The sequence below is a fragment of the Pseudochaenichthys georgianus genome, chromosome 6 (assembly GCF_902827115.2).
Source record: "Pseudochaenichthys georgianus chromosome 6, fPseGeo1.2, whole genome shotgun sequence".
NCBI lineage: Eukaryota > Metazoa > Chordata > Actinopteri > Perciformes > Channichthyidae > Pseudochaenichthys > Pseudochaenichthys georgianus.
The window spans coordinates 20030546-20054826 of record NC_047508.1 but is presented as its reverse complement, the minus strand read 5'-3'; the positions used below and the strand labels follow the sequence as shown (position 1 = coordinate 20054826).

The window sequence follows — 24281 nt, the reverse complement described above, 5'->3', positions numbered from 1 at the left end:
GTTCTCATGATACTGTCTTTTAATCTGTAGGGCACTCAATATAATCAGAAATCAGAAATGCTTTATTTGTGCCACCGCAGGGACATTTACAGTATGTTGTTACAGCAAATGAGACAGTACTGTACTGTATACTGTTAGAGACATGGTAATCTTATAGTTAAAAAGGCCCCACACTGCTAATATTCAGGATCATATTTGTATTTAGCGCCTCTATTGTTGTGACATGTTAACAAGCTTCAAAAAGGCCTTTATTCTTTTCATACTGCCTTTATACTGTACTGTATTTTCACCCTCTGTCTGCAACCCGAGCCCAGTCTGCTCTGATTGGTTAGTTGGCCGGCTCTGTTATGATTGGGCTTACAATAAGAGATATTCCACCCCTTAGCCTATCACGTACAAAGGTTTAGAGCGCTAGCCAATAGAAGCGCTATTGTTACATAGTAATGTCACTATGTCGATGGAGTGTACAAAGGACTACAATGGAGGCGTATCAGGTGGGGGGATGTGGAAGAGAAACTTCATCTGGCCTGAACTTTGGGATTTAGGCCTTTTGAAGACCATTTACATGCACAAAAACCTGTATAACACAGGAAATGTAACTATATTTTATTATGGTGTCCTTAAAGATGTTTTGTTTTATATTAGATTTCTTGTTTTATATTTTATGTCTGCACCATGACATCAAGTCAAATTCCTCGTATGTGTGAACCTACCTGGCAATAAACCTGTTTCTGATTCTGAAATAACAGGAAAGGGAAAACCTAAAAAAGGCATAATAGGGCCTCTTTAATTGTGATTTTCTTTGGTCCAGATATCTCTCTGCAAACACTGACACTCATGAGCCCCTCACTGTAGATAAAGACAGCTTTGCACGCATCTTTATCATCTTAGTTTCCCCACTTCAGTCGTCTGCTCGCAAACAATCTCAGGTCACTAAACAAATGTGTTTCTGTCTTTATTCTGTTGGGGACTGCAGCAGAACTCTTTCCCACTGCAATGCGATGTGTTGCCCTCAGAATACTGCTGTTCTGTCTGTTAATGCTATTTATATGATGTTACTGGTGTTAGGTTGAGAGAGTCAATGAGCAAGAGAAGACTGATGTTGTGTCAACCAACGCACAACTGTTCTTCAGAAGACTGCATTTTTCACTCTGGTCAGAGGGAAGTGGCTCTTACGGCTCTCTATTTATCTTCAGTATCCCCAATCTGAACTTCTAGTGAGAGCAGCAAGGGAATTTGTTATCATCATATGAATTTCATGATGTATGGTGCTTTTATATGTGGCCAGAATTTAAATGTGGTAAGCTAGGATACATTTAAAGGAACTTTATTTACACCTCTAATTAAGTTACGCCATTAAATGCAGATACAGCACAACAGGAAGGAAGTGTCATGAATACTCATGGAGCCTGCGCCAAACGACTTCAAGAGTCCCATAGATAATGGATTTTAAGAGTATGCAGTGTGGACGAGTTTAAAAGATGACATACTTGGACATATATAAAAAGTTAGCCATATAATTATGAGTTAAAGATGAGTTTATCCAAGCAAATACTGTAGTTGATATGACTGACTGATTTAGTGTTTTAATATTGACCAATTAGGATTCAGCTCAGCTTCTTGTATTATAGTATGCACCTTCACACTGTGTTTGCCACCTTAAGCCCTGCAAATAATTAGTTTATATTCATGCTGGCTCCAGTTGTGGCTCGGGTGCAGTGGCACACACAAGGCTTAACTAGTGTAAATCTCAGGCTTGTTTTTCTTAGTTTTATTCTTCGCTCATCTGCATAATGCACTATGACACTTGCAATCAGGAGGGCTGTATTTGCATAGGCTGCTCGTGTTTGAGCTTCCTTGGTGACATGGCGGCAGTGTTTGTAATCGGTCGGTATTTTGACAGCCGGAGGAAGCCGCGCCGTCAGGGCCCGTATTCATGAGTACACAAGACAACAGCCGAGCTAATGGGCGCCATGTTTACAGATTTCAGATAGTCTCTCATTAGAGACAAATATCCTGGTGTAGATTAGACTGAGCGAGAGGCGGAGGACGTATCATCAGGCTGAGAGGTTTGGGGGAGACAGGTGCCTGATTTACTTTCTGTTTGCAGTCACTTGCATTTTGAAAAAATGAGAGCTACCCATAATCAGAGAAACAAAGAAACATCATGTAGCTGAAGTGGTATTTGATTTCAAATTGATGCTAAACCCTTACTATTCTCTGTTTTTATTTCAAGGGAAGTACTGTAAAAGTGCCACTGTGTATGCAAAGAATAATAATTCACTCCAGAGCCTCTCGTAACCGGTGTCTTATAAAGCAGACGTTGCGAGGTAGCTTCATAAACCTTCATACGATATTGATGTGTCAATCTAGTCATTGGGTTTACTGTCAGCCCATCCAGGTGCAGTAAAGATTAGTGGGTCTGTTCACTGTCTGATGTGAGAGGATGCCCTTGAGTGAGCAAGCAGGAGGACATCCAAACACCCTCAGGATGTCTGTACTCCTCCAGCACATCTTGATATATACGCTCACTTGAGGCATTTATTATCTGTCTATATTGTTTAAATCAAATTGTATACAGTTGTGTATAACTTTTTTGTATGCTATTGCCATTTTATAACATTGACTTACTTTCCAGGACAGCACACATCCTTAAATAACCTACTGCTACTTTCTCTTACGATCCTATCAGATCTCCACACTACGCCTGTCCAGAAGTCATCAGGGTGAGTCATTTTTCACTGAATCATCTTTTTCTTTGCTTTTTCATCATTGCGTGTCATCTTATTTCAGCTCACCCTATCATACTGCCCTCACCCGCTAACAAACACTCTCTGGCCCTCAGGGAGAGAAGTATGACGGGAGGAAAGCAGACGTCTGGAGCTGTGGGGTCATCCTTTTTGCCCTGTTGGTGGTGAGTGTTTTTTGTACTAACTGATCCTGATTAGACTGACATACGAGTTAAAATTCTCCAGAGAAAAATGGCATAGCACAATTTAATCATTAAGTGTTGCCTCCAGCTCATAGCCAGACAGTATGTCCAGCCTTTCTAGCAGCTGTAATGGATCCAAAGTAGAAGGCAAGTGAGCCCCGTGACAGGATTTCCCCAACGTTGCATTCATGCTGTTGACTCGAGGTTGACCTTAATGGTGTGAGTGCCACAGAGCCACAAACAAAAGTTATCCTCAAGCTAAAAAGATTACGTAACAAGGATCAGAGAGCAGAGGCATCTTTTTATTTTTTACCCTGTATCCATAATCATGTCTTTTCTCAAGCTACATTATGACTGTGGTTCTCCCGCCATGCAGCCCTGAAGCTTTGTTTCATCAACAGCTGTACTGTAGTTCCTACACGCTCCTGCCCAATGAATAATTCATGCAACCAAATTGAAAGAAGAGAGCCCAAAATAAATACCAACACTGACATGGCAGCTTTTGGCCACAGGCCCTGTGTATTTGTCTTTGTTCTTTGCCTCTTTCTCCCTCCCGACAGTCTTCCTGATGTTTTTTCACCGTTGTCTCCGTTATGACCGTACTTTTCTCGCACAAAACAGAAGTTTCTCCCAACACTGTTTGACTGCAGATGAATTGTCTTCTTCCTGTTTGGTCCTGTTGTCTGGCTGCAAGATAACCATTTGTCTGATTGTGGGAGACGTGCATACTCCCCAGTAGTTAGGATGCGCCAAGATCATCTGTTACACAAGCCAGCCTTTTCCCCCTCAACCACTCTTCATTTCTCAGCCTTTCTTTCTGTCTTTCTCCCCCTTTTCCTCTTTCTCTCCCCCTCCATCTTGTCTAGTGTTTTGAGGTTGTCATTCATCAAACAGCCACATCTGTGAGGTGTCAGCTCATTCTGATAAATGACTCTGATGATACAATGCTAAATGAACGAGGTAAATGAGAAAGCTGGGTAATTATTAGAAAAGCCCCGTTTTCAGCTCCCTGCTGTTTATTATTTATTTGAGCTTCATGTCTGAGGGCAGAATGCTCTAATTGGAGAGCTGAAGGAGTTCAGAAAGTCAGCCTGTTCTTTAAGTCCTGCTGGATTTCAGACTCAAAATGTGATTTTGTTTCTTCTGGCAAGCCTTGTTAGTCTTGTACAGTATATTCTCATTTTGTTCTGCCCTCAATCGGGTGAAGGCTTATTGTTTGGTCTTATCCTGCCATTAGAAATAGCGCACACTTTTTCCACCCTGCTTTCATTTGTACATCTTGACTTATTATCCCTGTTATCACGCTCTGCTCCTTTCCTCCGTCTCTCCAGGGTGCCCTGCCGTTTGATGACGACAACCTGAGGAATCTGCTAGAGAAGGTGAAGCTGGGAGTGTTTCACATGCCACACTTCATCCCTCCAGACTGTCAGAACCTCCTCCGTGGCATGATTGAAGTGGATGCCACCAAAAGACTAACGGTCAGTTCAATAGAGAGACTGGATGATAACATGCCTTGAACTTGACTCCTAGTCCAACTCATGGAGATCTTCATTATACATATTGTAATGCTACAAATTGCAATGATATTTTAAATAAGAGCGTTCACCTATGTAGCACATCTGTTGTAAAAGTACTTGAACTGGCTAAATTGGATCAAAATGTGCAGCCTAAAGACTAGCATAATGTCTACTGACAATGTGATGGCTTTTAAATGGAGTAAAGGGGGGTAACTGTATATTAAAGGTTTAAGAAGGAACATTACAGTCATTGTGATTGACAACCATGTAGCTGTGGGTGTAATTATTACATATATCGCTCAGGTTACCCTTACAGCCATGATAGCCTGCACATATTTCTGAATCATGAGCCTCTAAAATCTTAAGCAGTATGTGCTACATGGTACTCATTGCACCTCCTTATGCAAAATTCATATAGTCCCCAACCTGAATGATATCTCCATTATATTTCATTTCTATGGTCCCCGGCTTCTATATACTTATGATGTTTAGAAACAGCAAAATACATTTAGATGATGTTCGAGACAGCATGAATGGGATACAAACAACGAAACCCAGACATATCCAGTCTGCGTTTACAGAGGAAGATCATTATTTTGCAGATTCTGAGCAAACTGGGAAAACCTGTAAGGCTCTAAGGAGAAAGCAAGATGGCAGGGATATGCATCCAAACTAAAGTGGCTAATATCAACTCGCTGCCAAGCCAACCGTTGTATTTTTCTTTGTTTTGTTTTTTTGCTCCTCTGTGTTCTAAAAGTGTTTGCCTCTCCTCATCCCCGATTCTGTTAGAGTTCCTCTTCAGGATGTGGATTCAGGAGAGGACTTCTGTTGTGCGCTCCCTCTGCACTGTTTCATGTACTCTACACAATACCACTCCCTTTCCACACAGCACCTGATCACCTTGAAAAGGTGGCTGGAGGATTGGGCGAGAACACAGGGATGTGAAGGGCAGAGAGTCAGGTTGAGGGGGGGAGAGAGGTAGACAAAGGGAAACGTGAATAATGAAAGTGGCCAGAGATCTCAAAAAGTACACACATCGCGCAAAGATGGTGCTGCCCTTTGTTCTCGTCCACCATTTGACATTCAGACGACATGCAGAGACTCAGACACGCTCACACGTTACTCTGTTTCTGCTCACACATAATAGAAGCTCACATTTTCACACGTATAATGTGACGCCATGGCTCTCCAGGTGTCTCTGTGAATCAATGCAGTTTTCATGCAATTGCCTGTTAGCAAATGTAGTGACACAACCCTTAAGTGGATGCTGATGCTCCATGTCACCAAACCTCAGCTATCTCTCGCAGTGTCTAATATACTTAACATAACAGAAATGAAAAAGAAAACAGAAAGAAAAGAGATGCTTATTTGCATGAGAGTTGACATATCTAAGGCTCAGCCCTTCAGATAAGCAGCGCTGTGGAAATATGAACTTTAAAGACCCCACCTCTTTGGTATGCTGTATGTTCGCTGTATGCTTTACTTTTCTGTTCTCTCTGCCTGACGAGGACGGGTCACCCTGAGATCCCACAGATATGTCCAGCAGCCTCCAGCGCTGTTCTCGACAAAGGGTTACACACACACACAGGCAAAGCTGCGGGAGTGAATATGCTACACCTCTCCGCCCCCCCCCCCCCCCCCCCCTTCCGTTCACAAGGGCTCCAAACTGAGCTTTGGGGATGTGTTGTAACCTCGCAGAATGTCAAATAGCACCGTTAGTGTGAGCATTCTTGGAGTCTTGAGATAAGGCTGGGAATGACATCATAATGTCAGCCAAGGGATTATATTTCATAATGGTGTTGACAATAGTTTGTTAAATTTAAGGCGATAATCAGACCACAACTACTGGCTGTGTTTCAGTATGTCTATTGTCACCTCTGTTAATTACATTTTGCCAGTAGATGCACACAAGTGCACACAAAGCTAAGGCCCCTCGGAGTCTTGAGAGGGAGGGCACGTCGCCGGGCTTAAGGGGCTTAGCCCAATAAAATCATTTCTCTTCATTTCCTGTCTGTGTAGTCAGGGCCCCGGAGGCAAATGGGGCCAGCCACCTCAACACAGTCATCTCATCTTCAATATTAAAATGATGGCAGACACCCTGGGAAGATCTGCGATCCCGGGCTAATGAAGAGGATTGGCCATCTTATTATATTAAAGAGCAGTTCATCACAGTCATATAGGCTAATACATTCATAGGGATGGAGTGGCTGCTCTGAAAAAATGTGTTTCAAAATGACACTGTATTGATATAAGTGAATTCCACCACAGTCTGAGGCTGCTACTCTGCATGTACCATATAGCAGGGTTAGTTTATCCTCATGTGTGTGCTGTAACAGACTCTGTTTTTAACACATTAGAGCATCAAAACACTTTTTGAAATAACAGAAAAAGGAAGAAGTGGGTCAATAATGATCTACAAAGGTATCTTATACACCAGCCTTCACTAGCTTAGGTACAGTATGGTTGTATTTTACCTATTTTTTGTGTTTTTTAAATGCTGTGTTTTCCCAAAATTACAAATGTCTATGGCATAATAAAGTGTATATATCAATCAACAGGTTTCTAAAAGTCTGGAGCCCAAGGAGGTGTAAAATAATTTACTTTGCAAGACAAAAATGAAATGTAAGCTCACTATAGATATAGCTTATAAAATGGCCTTATGGGGCACTGCATTTGATGAATTTACTGTTTATAAGACACAAAGATACAAACACAAATGATACATGAATTAACCACCTCTTCAGCTGTTTTCCATCTCATTCCCAAAACAGACATTTCAGTTAGCGGCAGTTGCAAGTGCTCCCAATGACCTTCCTCATGTCCCTTCCTGACCTATTAACCGGCAATATGATGCAGACATGCATACAAGTTTTAGTACAAATGATTATTGCAGTTCCTAGTTAAAAACATACCTGAAAGCACATCCTCACACCTTGCTAAAAGCAGTATTGCAGCAGCATCCCCCTCTGCCTGAGTGAAAGCAGCTGGAATTGGTACTGTCACATTTAAAGACTGATTGATGTGATACCACATTTCAAACCCCATCACTTTCAACCCTGCGTGTGATATCAGTCGCTTGCCTCCAGGCCCTCAATAAAGGTGTGAGTAAGAGTAGGTCTCCCACTGGCCTGTATCTGACAGGCAAGGTGTCTCTGTCAATACCATGACCTCTGTGGGAGCAGACGAGATGCTCCTAGAGTCAGAAACCGCAGCCTGACCTGCTCTGTGTCTGCACCAATATCACATGAAACACAGGGGTAAATCCTCTGGGGTGCTGGGAACACTGAGACATTAATGGATACACATACCCAAGAACTATGCCACTGAATAAGTGACGGTAATTAGAGCTGCTATGTGTATCTCCTGTGGTTCCTCAACAACAGCATGGGCAAATTAAAAAGTCCCAACAGTGACATTGATCCTGTTTTCCTCTGTGGGCAGTTGAAACACTTCGGAGTCATTCGAACAGACATCTCCCTTTGTTGCCCTTTTGCTCAGTGTTTCTGTCTCTTTCTGCTTTTTCTTTGTTGGCAAACACAGTGTTGACAGTGTTGACAGTGCTGGTGACAGAGTGGCCGCATTAAAAGTGTGATGACAAGAGTAGTATTGAGAAAGCGAGTGTTTGTGTGAGTAAGAGAAAGGGATATTCCCTTAAGACCAGAGGGGTTGGCAGGGTCAGCAGTGTGTGTGAGGGAGATAATATTCTCCGTTTATGGCTCAGTGGTATCACCTCTCTCTCATACTCCTGCTGCACCTCTCTGTGCCTCGCTCTTTTCTTATTGGCAATATTAATATTTGAAGGCTTCATTATTTACTTCCATCTGGCGGTATTGTCCTATTTATGGGATTAGTTTTGTTTCATAAAGATAAAGCAACACTTTCTCAGAATCAAGCAAAACTAACATTTCACGAGAAAACAAAATTGAGTCAAGAAAAATGTATTTAGTTTCAAAAATAAAACTATAAGTTGCAAACAAATCATTTGTGTAATAATGTAAACTATGTCTTTTTTCTTTGATTTAACACCTCTTTTTGTTTGCAGTTCTTGTTTCTTCTTTCTCAATGATCAGACTTTTGTTCTCGCTGCAGCTCTTCTCGTTTGCGCTCCTTCATTTTTTGTTTTCGATTCTGACACAAACGTCCCAGGTGGGCGGGACTTTCAGGGGTGCGTCCCCATTGGCTACTCAGTTTTTGAGTGACAGCCCACTACATCACAGATCATATAGTGCAATTCATGCAGCAAACTCCAGAGTCCACTCGGCCACGTTAGTGTCGGTGCCTCCTGGGGAGTTTTCATGAAAATATCGGACTCATCAAGGTTCAAGGTTCTTTATTGTCAAACTAACATAACTACAGATTAATTATGTCGTTGAAAATCTTAGGTCACCGGCTTCTCCAACAATGCAACACACTAATACAGATAAGCAGACAATATTAAAGTATATTATATTAAAAGTAATACAAAAAAGAAAAATAGTTTTAAAAAAGTGAGAAATCTTATGGATTGCTGTGCATTATAGCCTACTTGTGTTGTGTAGTTTATACTTTATTCCAACTTTAAATATTTTAATACCTGAACACACTGCTGCTGTAAAATCATTTCCCAATTTGGGATCGATAAAGTGTCTGTATTTATTTATTGATAAAAAAAACACATCTATATATTTTCAAGCTAAAGGTGATACACAATATAAACTGTATACTGTTATTTTTTCAAAGAGATGTTACATTTCAAAAGCATATATTGCTATGTTTAGGACAAACAATTAAAGACTGCTTTAAATTAACAAATTCGACAATATAAAAGTGGCATATTTGCTTTATTAAACAGACCAGACTGAGGCTGCATACCAACACAATTAGGAACATGCTCACATCTTACTATGTTGGTCTGAAGAGCTGAAGCATTCATACACAATAGATACAAACTGTGTTATCTCGTTCTATATCCTGTGAGAAAACTATATACATTAACAACTCTACATACTATTCCTAGCCTGAGGAAGATATGAATAATCAACAGGTTTGAATGGAATCTCTTAACATTTTCATGTAGAATAAAGACAAAAGAGTGATTATACAAATTACATTTATTGAAATTTGAACCAGAAGATGAAGTCTCAAAGAATGTTTTAAATAAAAGGACATAAAACTAAAAGGTGGATAATAATCAAATCTATTAAATGTATATGTAAAGACATTTGGTCAAATGAAATGACACTGAGCAAGTGATAACAGCAACGCCCAGCAAGGATGAAGATGGAGCAGGTCTTTCTTCATGCCCCCCCCCCCTCCGGGGATCTGATGCTCTCCCCTCAGAGGAAGTGGGAAAACGGGATAAGACCAGTGGCGACTGGTCATTAGGGGCAGGTGGGGCACAGCGAGAGCAAAAGTCTGATCATTGAGAAAGAAGCAAAGAGAACTGCAAACAAAAATATATGTTAAAACAAAGAAAAAATACTTATAGTTTACATGATTATACAAATGATTTGTTTGCAACTTATAGTTTTATTTTTTAAATGAAATACATTTCTCTTAAATTCTTAGTTTTGCTTGATTCTGAGAAAGTGTTGCTTTATCTTTATGAAACACAACTAATCCCATACCTATTGTGCTTCCACTGAGCCAGTAAGTGCAGGGTTAACTGACATCAAGGGTTTCTATACACTGGAAACTATTGAATGTTTTTGTTGCCTTTTAATACTTTTTTTTAGGATGAAGGATGATCAAATGAATGTGTACTAATCTGCTGTTTCTTTTGATTGTCTTTTACAGTTAGAACAGATCCAGAAGCACACATGGTACATGTAAGTACTCTGTCTTTCCTTCCTTTACACACCCTCCACTCTTCTCCTTTCCTCGTTTAGCCTGCCCGGGTTGTAGACCTGAGGGGAGCCGCCACATGATAAATGGCTTTGATTTTCAGCCCTGTACACGGGAGTACATTTGAGCAGGTCATGGCTCCACTCTCAGGGATGTGGGAGTAAATTGGTAGTGCACGAAAGAGGACATGCAGCATATGGTCACTGTACAGGCAGCAGGGGTGTTGGTGTTGGAAAATGAACCCACGTAACCTCAATGTACCCTTCATTTAATTTAGTGTGTACCTTTTTGACCATAAATCTTCTGAGAACATTAATGGTTCACATCATCGTAAATTATGTTCATTCACAGCGTTTTCTTAATGGGGAATCAAAAGCATTAATAAAGGGTTTAAGGATAATAAATGGTATACTTGACACACTATTGATGTCTTGTAGGCTGACAAGCATTAGCAGATTATCATAATCAGAAGTTTCAGTTTACATTTTAAAGAAAAATACATATATTTAAGATTCTTACACAACAAGAGCAACAATGAATCATGGCAAGAGGTTGTGAGTCTTGGAAGGGGATGAGTTATGGTTTCTGTCCTGTACTGAAAGATCATGTGAACAGACAGCGGTGGTGATAGAAAAAACAAAAGGAGAGGAGAAGAGCTTGGAGAGAAGACTAATCTAATGTGAGGTTTGTCAGTGAGGAAGTTGCCTGGCTGAATGAATGAACAAATGAATGAATGGATAAGATGTTCTCTTTGAAATGTGGCTGTGTGGGATGCAGCATATCTTTCCAAATCACCCAAACTATGTTCTTTTTCAAAAGAAACAACATAATAAGGCCATCCAAACCTCCTGTTTGTATATCTGTGTTAATAATGTGTGCAACCCAGGGAATCTTTCATGAAGAGTTTTAGTTATTTGTGTTCAGAGAGGTATCGATTTAACTTTATAGTCATTTTGGAGCGTTTTGTTCGTGGTGTTGTAAATTTGAATGTAGGTATGTAGTGCTCTGTACTTTTCTAAAAAAGTTTTAACAAAAGTTCAACCTATTATTATTATTACATGTCACTTGTTAGACGCTTTTATCCAAAGCGACTTACATACATTCAGTACTGTGGACAATCCCCACAGGAGCAATTTGGGGTGAAGTGTCTTGCCACAACGACATGCTGACTGCAGTGGGGTTTGAACCTGTGACCTCCTGACTCAAAGGGCACTAAGTTCAGCGCACTATCCCACTGAGCCTCAGGCTTCCTATCTATAACTCTTACTATGTAGCTAGTTTATTGCAGGGCTCTTCTAGTACAATGCCTTTGGTGGACCTAATATATGGGCAACTATATGTAGTTTTAAGTGGGAGACATGTTTGGTTCATGTAAGATGTGACCGTATTTATTCTTCACCTCCACACAATTGCAACAAAGTGAAACAGGGTTGTGTGGGACTGCAGATCCAGTTCCCAGCTTATAGAAAGGTGGAGGTGCTTTGAATGAGGTTTACGCTTCACTGGTCCCACCATAGGAAGGACATTATAAATTGGCATATGAAAGTAAAGTAGGGGGTGTATGTGTATGCTATGTAGTATAGTTTGTGTGTTAGCAACTTTGTATATATCCTTTTTTTGAAACAGACATCTATAATGTTCTAGGAATTTTCCAAAAAATTGATGTCAGTGTGGATTAGCTTTACATTTTTACTCCCAAAGAGTGCAGTCCTCTCTGTACACTCCCTTTATACAGAGTGACAAAAGAGAGACATAGAGAAGTGACATAACTAGGAGAGTGTCTGGAAAGAAGGAGGGGATACTCTAAACTTGGAAAGCAAACTAAAAGAAGAGGGAGAGATACAAAAGGTGCGATGACTCAGCCTTTTGTCTGTGTCTCGGGGAACATGATGACCCCGGTTCAACCGCTAAAGCTCACGTGGAGAATGGCTCAACATGATGCAAATGCTGTGGAAGTTTCAAAGTAATGGCTCAAAGTGTCCATATTTGTGATGTTATTGTTTGCATTCGTAGTGCGGGGAAGAACGAACCGGAGCCGGAGCAGCCTGTGCCGAGGAAGGTGACCATCCGCAGCCTGCCCTCTGCAGACGACATCGACCCAGACGTCCTGGACAGCATGCACTCCCTGGGCTGCTTCAGAGACAAGAACAAGCTGCTGAAAGACCTGCTGTCAGACGAGTGAGTGAATGGAGGGGCAACAGGGAGGGGTGGGAAAAAGCTGGGATGAAGGACAACAGTGGAATCGAGGTGTGGTTTAGTACATAAAAAGGCTTGAGTAAGGAGAGAAAAAGCAGAAGATGTGAGGGAAAAGTGAGGCAATGAGAGGACGGCACTGCAATAAAAGGATGGATGTAGGGGGTATGTGTGGACAGAGAGCCTTGGTTTTTCCCATCTCTTATGAAATCCTGTGAGGCGGTCTGTTTAGATGTCAGAGGTTATAGACCACTTAACTGTTATCACACAGTGCTAACACCGCTTGCCACTGGATACATACAAAACTGATCCAGGAACAAGCCCCTGGGTCACATTGTTTATGTTCTGCTGCTAATGTTTTTGTCTCAATTAAACTTGTGTTTCTGCTCTTGTTAATATGCATTTATGCTGAGAAAACTTGCCTTGCAGTGCTTTTTAAATAACTACAAGCATACAGATGTTGCCGTTTCACTTCGCCTGCTTTTTTATCTCCTTTTACTCTATTCTACATTTGCCTGGCCTCTTTAATTTAATACTAAATAAGCATTACTCTATCACTTCTCCCTCTCCACATCTCTTCTTTTTACTTCCTTTCTCCTGGGAGCATCCCATAATAGTGCTGGACTGGAGGAGAATGGGCTGCTTCATTTTAGCTGAAGTTGCAGGTCCTTGTCTCTTTACCTCCTACTGCTTTCCAATCTGTCTTTATTACGGAGGGCCGGTCCCTGGGCCTTCTGCATACAGATTATTGGCCTAGACATATTAGGCTTCCTGATTTACAGAGAAAGAAAAGGACGGACTCATAATGTTTTGATACTTTCATAGAATTACCAGTAGACCCTGGGAATGGAGATACACCCTTGCAGAATATTTTATGATGGCTTAATCAGCTGTAAAACCAAACTTTTCTTTTCACAGGAAGCTGTTTAATAGCTGTTTCACAAGGAACCCAAAAAGATTAAAGCACATTAATCATAGTGAGGGATTTAGCAGTTTAACGCCTTGGCTTTGAGCTCATGCAGACACATGCTGGTGTACGTGTCTATGGATCCCTCAGCAAAATATACCCATATTTCAGTTTAAAATGACCTAGGTTTGTTTAAACCATTTCATTTATATGTTTCAGTACACATTGTGTTGTCTCCACTTTGCAGAGACAACCAAGAAAAGATGATCTACTTCCTGTTACTGGATCGCAAGGAAAGGTACCCCAGTCAGGAGGACCAGAACCTTCCACCTCGCAACGAGATAGGTGAGGCTCAGACAAAGATAAATATATGTATTGCGGCAGTAATATTCCAAACAAAGTGCTGCGAGGGAATAAACAGGAGAAAAACATTGTGGACGCGCAAACACTCAGTCTTTCCAACAGTATGCGTTTGACCTTTTATTTCCAAAGCAAACATTCAATAGTCCATATCCATATGTGTATATTCTTTTATGCGTGCATGCGTGCTGTCAACAAACATTGTCCTTCTTCAGCTTACTCTCCCTCCATCTATCACAAAGTGCGCAGGTAAAAGCAACCGGATATAACCGCAGACGTCACCACACAAATCGATAGTTATGGCTGTAACTACGGTTCTATTTCGTCCCTACTGACCGCCAGAGGCGGTGCTTTAAGCACTGGATATGTCCATCGCGCGCATGCGCAGCTCGAGTACCAATAACAACAAAGTCACCTGTGACCCACGTGACACCGGTGTCGTCAGAGGATCTGTTCCCAGAATCTTCTGGCGAGCACACAAGAATTCTGAGTGACAGGGAACTCTGGCGGTCATCCGGGACTCATAGAACCGTAGTTACAGCCGTAACTATCGTTCTATTTCGTCCCTACTGACCGCCAGAGGCGGTGCTTTAAGCACTGGATGACTTATACCAACAATGTCATGAAGAATCCAAGCCCTTGCTCACCACTGGAAGCAGCGGAGCTCGGCAAAAGGACCACGCCCAAAGAATGGGGAGTGGCGACATTGACCTGATGACAACTGGAGAATGTGCCAGAAGACGCCCACGACGCCACGGCGCAGATGGTCTCCAGGGGCACCCCTCACAGGGCAGCCCAATATGTTAAGATGCTCCTTGTAGAGTGGCATCTCAGCCTGATGGCAGGGGGCGGCCACTGGCCCCGTAAGCCTGTGAGATGGTATCGACAACCCAGTGGGGCAGCCACTGGTTAGAGGGCATAACCTCCTTTAGTGCCGCCAGGGCAAAATCAAGAGTTGCTCCTACTGCCGTATACAGGCAGTAGCCTTGATATACGCCCTTTGGGCACCCCCAGGGCACAGCAACTTCGATGTGCCGTACTCCTGAATGTCGGAGCGTGCCAGCTGGGCAGGCTAATTGAAGTGGGTTTGTGGAAGGACCCCGGGCGGGAATGCCACATTTGCCCAAAGGGCAACGCCTGAGAGTCTCACCTCGGGCATGTATTGTTTATGGAGAGGACATGCAACTCCCCGACTCGCTTCCCTGAGGCTATGGCAAGCAGAAATGCTGCCTTCGTAGGCAGCCACCTAAGCCCCACCTGGGCCAGGGGCTCGAAGGGAGGAGATGATAGGGCATCCGGCAGCAGGGGCAGGTCCCAAGCCGGAGCCCTCGGGGTGCTCGGAGGACGCTGCCGTAAGCCCCTCTCATAAAGAGGTACACCGACCTGTGACACCCCGCCGTGGCGCCGTCGACCCGAACATGTCGGGCAGAAATCGCAGCCACATAAATTCAGAGTGGAGTGAGAACGTCCACTATCTAGAAGGGACTGTTATCTAAGCAACAACGTACATGCTGTCCCCAAGGAACACACACATTCTTGCCCCCCGAAACTCTAGCATGTTGACCTGGCGCGCACTCTCCTGGGCAGACCGCTGACCCTGAACGGTCCTGCCCTGCCGCACTGCACCCCACCCTGAGAGACATGCACCTATGGTGATGGTCTCCTGGCGGGATGGGATGGCGCCCATGGGCATGCCTACTAGGAGATAGGCCCTGTCCTTCCAGCGTGACAGAGAGTGACAATGCTGCGACACCCTGACTTCACTGTGCCTGTGCCACTTGGCGTCCAAGTGAAGGCTGTTCAGCCACATCTGCATGGGGCACAACGACAGCGGGCCTAAGGGCCCAGCGGCCGAGGCAGCTGCCAGTCTGCCCAAGGGCCGGAGGAACTGAATATAAATGGTAAATGGTAAATGGACTGTACTTATATAGCGCTTTATCCAGTCTTTAAGACCCCTCAAAGCGCTTTACATACTACATGCCGTTCACCCATTCATACTGAGCAGTGTATGTTAGGACATGCACTAACATACATATAAGGCACCCTCTTGCCCAGCCCACGTGGAAGTAGGTATCCCTCAAGTCCACGGTTGAGAACCACTCCACCTGTGCATATGCAGTGGTCAGCATATAGAATGGCAGCACCTTCAGGAATCTGTTGATTCCTCTGAGGTCCAAGATCGGGCGAAATCCGCCGACTTTCTTGCTCACGAGAAAGTACGCCGAGTAGAACCCCCTGGGCTAAGCAGAGGGTCTTACTGGAATGATTACGTCCTTGGACAGAAGGACGGACAACTCTTGGCCCAGAGCTAGGGCCCCTGCCGGATCGCTGACGACTGTCAATTAGACCCAGCCAAAGGCTAGGGGCCGGAGCTGCGGTCCGTAAATATGTCGTCGACGATATTTTGAAGTCGACGACGCGTCGCTCCAGCACTACTTAGAACCGTAGTTACAGTAGTAACTATGGCCAGTACTTAGACAGCATAGAGCCGTAGTTACAGTATTGACTATGGCCAGTACTTGCACGGCTTGGAACCGTAGTTACAGTAGTAACTATGGCCAGTACTTACGGCTTAAACCCGTAGTTACAGTAGTAACTATGGCCAGTACTTACACAGCCTAGAGCCGTAGTTACGGTATTGACTATGGCCAGTACTTACACGGCTTGGAACCGTAGTTACAGTAGTAATTATGGCCAGTACTTATGGCTTAGAACCTTAGTTACAGTCGTAACTGTGGCCGGTGCCTAAAAGTGTCAGCCAAACGGCTGCCCACTAGACAATATAATATTGGGAGGATGAAATCCTCCTTAATGGCCATACATGCAGAGCACACAGCACACAGTGAAGATTGTTCTCTGCATATCGTCCTAGTGCTAGGAGTCTAGTACTAGGAGCAGTAAATACAACGATATCGCGCTACTGCAACCATACCATGCGTTTACCGGGAGCGGGAGCGAGAGCACTGCCCTCACCGGCTATGTTAAATAATGAAGCTAAACAGTACATGCAAGGTGTTATCCAAGCGGTTGCTGCTAACAATCAAGCAACCAAGTCCGAACACAATGTTAAGACCAGATAATTAGCTTCTAAGAAAGAGAACAGCCCGCATAGAACCGTGGGCCATGGTTACAGTAGTAACCGCACATGCAGAGCACACAGAACCCACAGTGAAGATGTTCTCTGCATATCATCCTCGTGCTAGGAGTCTAGTACTAGGAGCAGTAATACAACGATCTAGCGCTACTGCAAGCAAACCCTACGTTACCGGGAGCGGGAGCACTGCCCTGAGTTAATAGTTAAGCTCAACAGCAAGGTGTTAGCCAAGCGGCTGATGCTAACAATCAAGCGACCAAGTCAGAAACTTTATGGGAGAGGAAGCGGGAACACTGTCGTCACCAGAAAGTCTAAGCCAAACAAAAAATAAGACGGCAATCAGGACAACTTGGCTGGGAGAGGGTGCGGGGACACAGCCATCACCAGCAACAAGCTGACACAAACCTGTCTGTCGAGGCTCTGCACAGCGCACAGCCGGCCACAGCTCCTGGAGGACGCGTTAACGACCCGTAGATCCGACTGCCAGTCGAGAAGCTGCACGCGGCCAGCTGTTTGCAGAGAAATCCCTCAGATCAAACGTTCAAACCTGAACGCTGTAGGCTACAAAAATGTAGCCACGGTACCCTCGCGCAGCGAGAAGATGAAAGGAACAGATCCTCTGACGACACCGGCTGATATAGGGGTCACAGGTGACTTTGTTGTTATTGGTACTCGAGCTGTGCATGCGCGCGATGGACATATCCAGTGCTAAAGCACCGCCTCTGGTGGTCAGTAGGGACGAAATAGAACCAATGACACGCCCACCACCTATAGTGACTCAACAACATGTACCGTAACAAACACAGAAAAATACTTCATATGTGGCTCCTACAATATGCTACATAATAGATTGTGATAAAACAAGTAAATAAAAGAGCACAGGAGGGGATAATTGAATTCAATCTGTAAACACAGTATGGCACACAGAGTGTCTGAACATTACCTCTATGTGAATTACTTTTCATCTTATATACAGCATTATGCACACACTAAACAAACTTATTTAGACAATACAAAGTCCTTTTATGAAGGTAACACGTGAATGCTGTGCCTGAACCACTCTGCGGTGATTTCCTCACTGAATTGGATCAGCTACGGTAGTGTTGGATTGGCTCTCCAGTAGAAAAAAAGCTCTCTGTTTATAGACACTCTTCTCAGTGAAATATAGTAACAGAAATAGAATGTGTCAAGGAGCCAAGTTTGAAAAGCTGTCAGCTGCGACTGCTTTGGTTGAAATATTAACTCATCAAAAAAAGGTATTCTTCCATTCGAACACAGCACAGATTTCCACCCACAGAAAATCCGAGCAGAAATAGAGATGCTCTACTTAGACTTCTGCCATGGATCGTATTTGCCATGTGCAAACGTATATTTGCTGCGAGATAGCGACATTTTGATTAATAGAGTCCCTCTTCAGTGAATGTGATAGTCAATACACCCGGCATTACTTCAAGGTCTGTGAGGAAACCAATACTTATTCACTGTTAGTTAAAATGTCAATGTGATCAGCCCTTTACATCGCTCAAATACTACACACAAATGCACAAAGCAGCTGTGGAAATACGCGCGTTAATGTGCAGAGGTGCATTGTGTTGATTCCGAATCCATCTATTTTCCACAGATCCCCCAAAGAAGCGGGTGGACTCTCCCATGTTGAACCGTCATGGCAAGCGGAGACCAGAGAGGAAGTCCATGGAGGTCCTCAGTGTCACCGACGGGGGCTCGCCTGTACCGGCAAGGAGGGCCATCGACATGACGCAGCACGGACAGAGGTACGCCTGGAGGTGAAGTGAAAAACCAGAAAAATCTATACAATTTGAAAATGGACTAATGGAAATAGACATAGCTGTGTGTGTGTTAGACATAGCTGTGTGTGTGTTGTGTGTGTGTGTGTGTGTGTGTGTGTGTGTGTGTGTGTGTGTGTGGCCTAGCATTACTATACTTGTGGGGACCTAAATCTGTTTACACAGTCACGTGTGGGGACTCGCCTCCCTTATGGGGACAAATTGGAGGTCCCCATGAGGGGAATCATTCATTTTAGGGTGAAGACTTGGTTTAGGGTAAGGGTAAGGGTTAGGCATGTGTTGGTTATGGTTAAGGTTAGGATAAGTCTCCAGGAAATGCATGTAAGTCAATGTAATGTCCCCTGAAGTGATGTATACGTGTGTGTGTGTGTGTGTGTGTGTGTGTGTGTGTGTGTGTGTGTGTGTGTGTGTGTGTGTGTGTGTGTGTGTGTGTGTGTGTGTGTGTGTGTGTGTGTGTGTGTGTGTGTGTGTGTGTGTGTGTGTGTGTGTGTGTGTGTGTGTGTGTGTGTGTGTGTGTGTGTGTGTGATCGTGCAGCCTAGTGGTGTTGTAGCAGGTCTGACAGAGGGTCTGTCTCTGGTGGGTTATATCTTTGTGGATAAACAGAGACTGACACTCTGCTCGCTTTTTCTCCTGTCCCTCTGTAGTAAATCAGTGTACAGTAAAAGCTTGGAAATTCGTGATGGCGGTACAAAATGCAGCAATGACGAAAGGTATTCACTTGCTCCTCACACATTACCTCCTCTTGCTCTGTGTTTAGACCCATTATTCAAAGAAAAGCTCCATAGCTGAAGAAAGATGCAGTGGTGTTTTCTGTTGAAAGGATGCTTTGGTTTAATGGTGATGATATTTGTGGCTGCTTATGTTTATTAAAAGCTATAATTCTTCTGAAAAAAGGAAGAAGCTGGGGCTAACTGTTTGGGCATGGCAGTTCCTAAACTCTTTTAATAACTTAATTTGAAAATGTGCAATTCAGATCCTTAAAATATACATTCCCCGTTCTCCGATGTGAGCTCAGTTCTCTCTTCTTCTTATAATCTGAATGCATTGATAATCAGTTCTCTCAAACTGTGTCCCACTTTCTCCAGATGCAGAACGTTTTTCCATTTCTCTATTTTAGAAATGTTCACATCCAGCCACACCCCCACGAGGCACAGCGTACTGATTCAAAATCTATCTCCCCATCTTATTTCAACAAGCAATATATCATCACACGACACATTTCTGCTCAGAGGCAGTGACATTTGTGACAGCGGGGAAGATTGAATCTGAGGGGGTGATAACCTGATCTGCCTAATGATACGCAGATTGGCAGAGCGCTGGGAAAGATTCCAGAGGTATGGGACATAAATGCAGAGGCAGCGACTGCATAAATTGTATAGATTAAAAAATATATAATTATTAATTGGAATGTTCAACCAAATGTCATATCTATTCATTATTCCTCTCCATAGTGCTTTGCCAATGACAACATTTCCTTGCCTCACTTCGCTGGGGAAGCCACTTCAGAAGTTTTAAATCCACTTCAAGAGCTCCCACCTCCAAACACTTCTCTTTAATTCTTTCTGTCCTCTGGTGCCTCTGAACTTCACTTTAACATTCATCTTCTCGTGTTTCATCGCCTCCACTCCACTCCGCTCCCGCATCCCTTCAGGCCATCCAAGTTGTATATGTCCTTTATATAAAGGTTGCATTAGTTTAAAAGTTACTTTCTTCCACCCTTCGCTCTGACTCATCTGTTTTAGTCAAGCCTAGAGTCTCAAAATAACTTTGCTTTGACTTCATCAAGCATTATAAATGCTTTCCAAAACAGCAACAACACAAGTTCATAGATCATACACAACTGAACGCCGAATGTCATAAAGCACATTGAAATGGACCTCTAAGTTTAATCGTATAAATCTCAATAAAAAGTTGCATCTACAGAAGGCGGCATATGAAATAGTTTAGTGTCTGGATCGTACATATATCATCAGCCGCAGTCATTAAAGAAGCTCCACTGCATCTTTCCTCATTGCTACTTTAAATCACTCGTATCCCCCCACCCAAATCTCCCTCAGGTCCCCTCCCTACTTGCTCATATCTCTTTTGTTTCTTTGCTGTGGTTTCTCGTGTGCTGCCGACCTTTTATACCCAAACCCCCCCCTCTGTTTGTATGGAATTGCTATGCTAATGCAGAACGTTCTTCTATGCCTGGCTTCCTATCACCTGTGGTAGGTTGGAGGGCGGGGGGGGGGTCCTATATCACAGCCCATCCGCCTGCAATTCATGGCTCTCCAGCTGATCAGTGGGGGAAAGAATGTTGGTAACAAATTCTCCGTATAACTTTTCTGCCTTTTATCGTGTCCCTGCGTGCACTTTATTTTTTTGATCATGCTGGTGTGTTTGTGTTTATATGCGGTGGCGTTGTGGATACACAGAATAACGTCCAAAGATTTGACTGACTTTCTCTGAACCTAACCTTATCTTTCCCCGACAGCAAACTTTTGTCGACAGCGCAGAAGACTCGTAGAACTTCAGATCAGAGGGTGTCAGTGGGAGGACTGACTTTGAAACATGTGTTTTGACAGGATACATTTCCACCAACGTAAATTATGGAAGAGAGGGGAGACGTTTTTATCTAAAATAACACCATGAAAATGCCTGAACCTCAATCCCTCTCACATATCTCATGTAGGCAGCAAGAATGCGATCAAATGCCCAGCGTGCATTTTCATACATGCTGATTGATGATCCGACTGCTCCTGTGAAGTATAATTGAATAGATTTGGGATAAATGCTGCACTAGCCACATTGCACAGAAACATGCCCAGAGACATTCTTACGTCTTCATTCTTCATACACCCAAAAGTATCTTAAAAAAGACATTTAAAGCCTAAACTCAAAGCACCAGATATCCCACTGCTTTCATTTTAAATCTTAACAACATGCCAGGAGAAATGAAGGGAGGTTAATGATATGTAAATGAAATATGGAAAAGTGCTGCAGTGTGAAGAACAGAATATCAATTGATTTTTTTTTGATTTTTTACTGCTCGAGTTACTTCATGCAGTTTGAGTGTGTTGGCTTACTCCGAGCAGTCTTAATAAGTCTCATGCTAATTATTGACTCCAATTTATTTAAGAGGCTCAAATGAACACAAATAAGGCACCTTTAACTCTGATCTCTACATGGGGAACTGCAGGGGTCGTACTACATTTAGAGATTTGAGGAGCTGTGAATATTAATGCGCCGAGTCCTCAGGAGTTGTCGAGGCTCGGGGGAAAGGAAATGGATTTAAACAGTGTGTTGGTTTGTGTGAATATCTACTAAGTACAGTAGAATAACTCCATTGGCAGGACACAGTCTATAGAGGGGGACATTCTCCACAGTGCAGTAGAGTTGTGTTATTTGTTCTTCGTTTGACTCCTGGCACCATCCATTTCACAATGCTTCCTTTTCATTTCAGTCCATGTCCTCGTCCCAGAACCTCTTGTCCTTGTTCCGTCCCCCACAGCTCGACATTAGACCCCCACGGGTGCTTTGGATAGGTCTCTGATACAGCCGGTGGCCACACACTGAGAACTTGGGAAACATTCCAAAACAAGCTTCTGGGAAAGGTTATCTTGGGGAGTAATGGATAAGAGAAAGATGAGAATGAGAAGCCACACACATACACCATTTCACCCAAATTGCAAACAAAAAAATAATTGAATTAAAAACAAAAACCTCTATGAGAGATGAGGGAAATGAAATTGTGTTGGCTGTGCTTACCAGTGATGGCTACAAAGTCCTTTAATCAAGTACAAGTTGCAATTCAACATTTAAAGGTCACCTATTATGCAAAATCCACTTTTTCATGTCTTTTATACATCAACACGTGTCCCCTCGGTGAAGAGATTCTGAACGTTTCAGGAAAAACGATTCACTCTCTTTTTGTCCCGATCCATTTATATAAAAACCTGTCTGAAAATGAGCTGATCAGATTTTGGCCACTTTGTGATGTCATAACGATTTCTTGGCTTGTGTAACCATTAGCCAATCACCAACCAAGGAAACACCCCCCACCTTATCACCTGAATCTCCTCCTAGAGCACCATTGTGTTCTTTTTAACCAAATATCTCTCAGAGGGGCGTGGGGAGGGGCTCCGTATTTTCATGTAAAGTAACAAACAGAGAATCAGCACTTTTGAAACAGGGCTGAAACAGAGGGGATTATGGGATGCTGCAATAATCTGTTTGGTATTTCAAGCCAAACACCTCAGATGCCCCTTTCACACCAGCGCCTTTTCAGCTCCGGCTCGGAGCTAGAGCCTGAAAAGCGCCGGGTTTTCCAGTTCACACCGCAGCTGCGCCGGCTCTTAGCTCCGGAATCCGCTTCATTTCCAGCTCCAAAAAATTGTCGGTCCAGAGGCAAGAGCTTTGGAGCTAAGAGGCGACGTCGCTTACGTCTCTCTTACGTCGAGGCGTGCAGGAAACTAAACCCACCTCCCCTGAACACTGTTATGCCTGCCAACAAGCAGTAGTGCCTATAAACACACTTTATAGAGTCAGGCAACACTAACCAGGCTTCGTGTGATTCTGTTTATTTGTGCCTTACTTTGACCATCCGTTCACAGTTATCGATCATTGTGGAGAGAGGCAGACGTGTTGTTTTGTATTATTGCAGCTATCGGATGCAAGTAGTCAGTTTAGCTTCGGTTGCTATGCTAACATCACCCGTTTTATACCAGAGAAACTTTCATAACAGCGTTGTGATACCAAACAGTGTCAATTCAGACTGACACACATTCACTTAGGCTAAGGGGAACTGGGGATATGCATCAGCTGCTTGTGTGAGTCGGACAGTGAATACTTTAGAGCGGCCGCTGCAGTGTGAGCTAACCGGGAGCTAACGGGAGAATAAACTCCTGTGGAAGAGCAGCACTGCAGCGGTCGGTAAATGCTGCAGAAACACATTAATAAACAATGAACCACGGCACTCTGGAGCAAAGTATAAGGTTGGAGAAGTCGTTATTCAATTTATTCTGGCTTCGTGTGATTAAAAGCAACACGATCATCGACCCGACGCAGTTGTTGTTGTGAGCGCCGCAATGGCTGCAGTTTGGGAGCAAATCAGCTATGTAAACGGTGACGTCATGACGCAGCAGGGGCAGCTCTGGGGCGCCAGTGGGCGGTGTGAACAGAGCGGGAGCTGAAAAGGGAAACCGGAGCTGAATCAGAAAAGCTCCCGCTCGGAGCTAGAAACTGAAAAGCGCTGGTGTGAAAGCCGCAAGAGACATGTTTTGTATTTATCTGAGACCTATACTATATTGATGAAAAACAGCATAATAGGGGACCTTTAAAAGTCGTGCATTTAAATGTTTAATTTTGTATTAGCATCAGATTACACTAACTGCAGCTGTCAAATAAATGTAGTGAAATAAAAGGGTTCTGGAGAGCAGTGTTTTGTTAATAAGGGAGATCTGACCCTTTTGAAGCAAGCGCTACAGGAACTCAGAGGGCTTCACTGGCTCCAGCATCTCCTCTCCTGCTGATTTCATAACTTCTGCATGATAGATGATGAATGATTCATTAAGTTGTGTACGCTGTTCGCTACAAATACAAACTTGTCCACAATATTTCATCGTCTCTCCGAAGCAAGGGTGAGCTTCTGACAGCCCATTACTGTAC

At 43.4% G+C, this 24281-nt stretch overlaps 1 protein-coding gene across 4 annotated transcripts in view; it reads left to right on the top strand.

The window, feature by feature from the left end:
* brsk2a (BR serine/threonine kinase 2a) overlaps positions 1 to 24281 on the top strand; it is a 174334-nt gene that overhangs the window by 136500 nt on the left and 13553 nt on the right. For 2 of the 4 annotated variants that reach the window (XM_034084351.2, XM_034084348.2), the window contains exons 6-13: positions 2693 to 2726; positions 2846 to 2914; positions 4264 to 4410; positions 10225 to 10256; positions 12286 to 12450; positions 13620 to 13717; positions 18448 to 18610; positions 19277 to 19342. In XM_034084351.2, coding sequence (XP_033940242.1) covers positions 2693 to 2726; positions 2846 to 2914; positions 4264 to 4410; positions 10225 to 10256; positions 12286 to 12450; positions 13620 to 13717; positions 18448 to 18610; positions 19277 to 19342 — 774 coding nt within the window. The remainder of the gene's footprint in view (positions 1 to 2692; positions 2727 to 2845; positions 2915 to 4263; positions 4411 to 10224; positions 10257 to 12285; positions 12451 to 13619; positions 13718 to 18447; positions 18611 to 19276; positions 19343 to 24281) is intronic. The other 2 variants (XM_034084350.2, XM_034084349.2) reach the window with 2 other exon arrangements.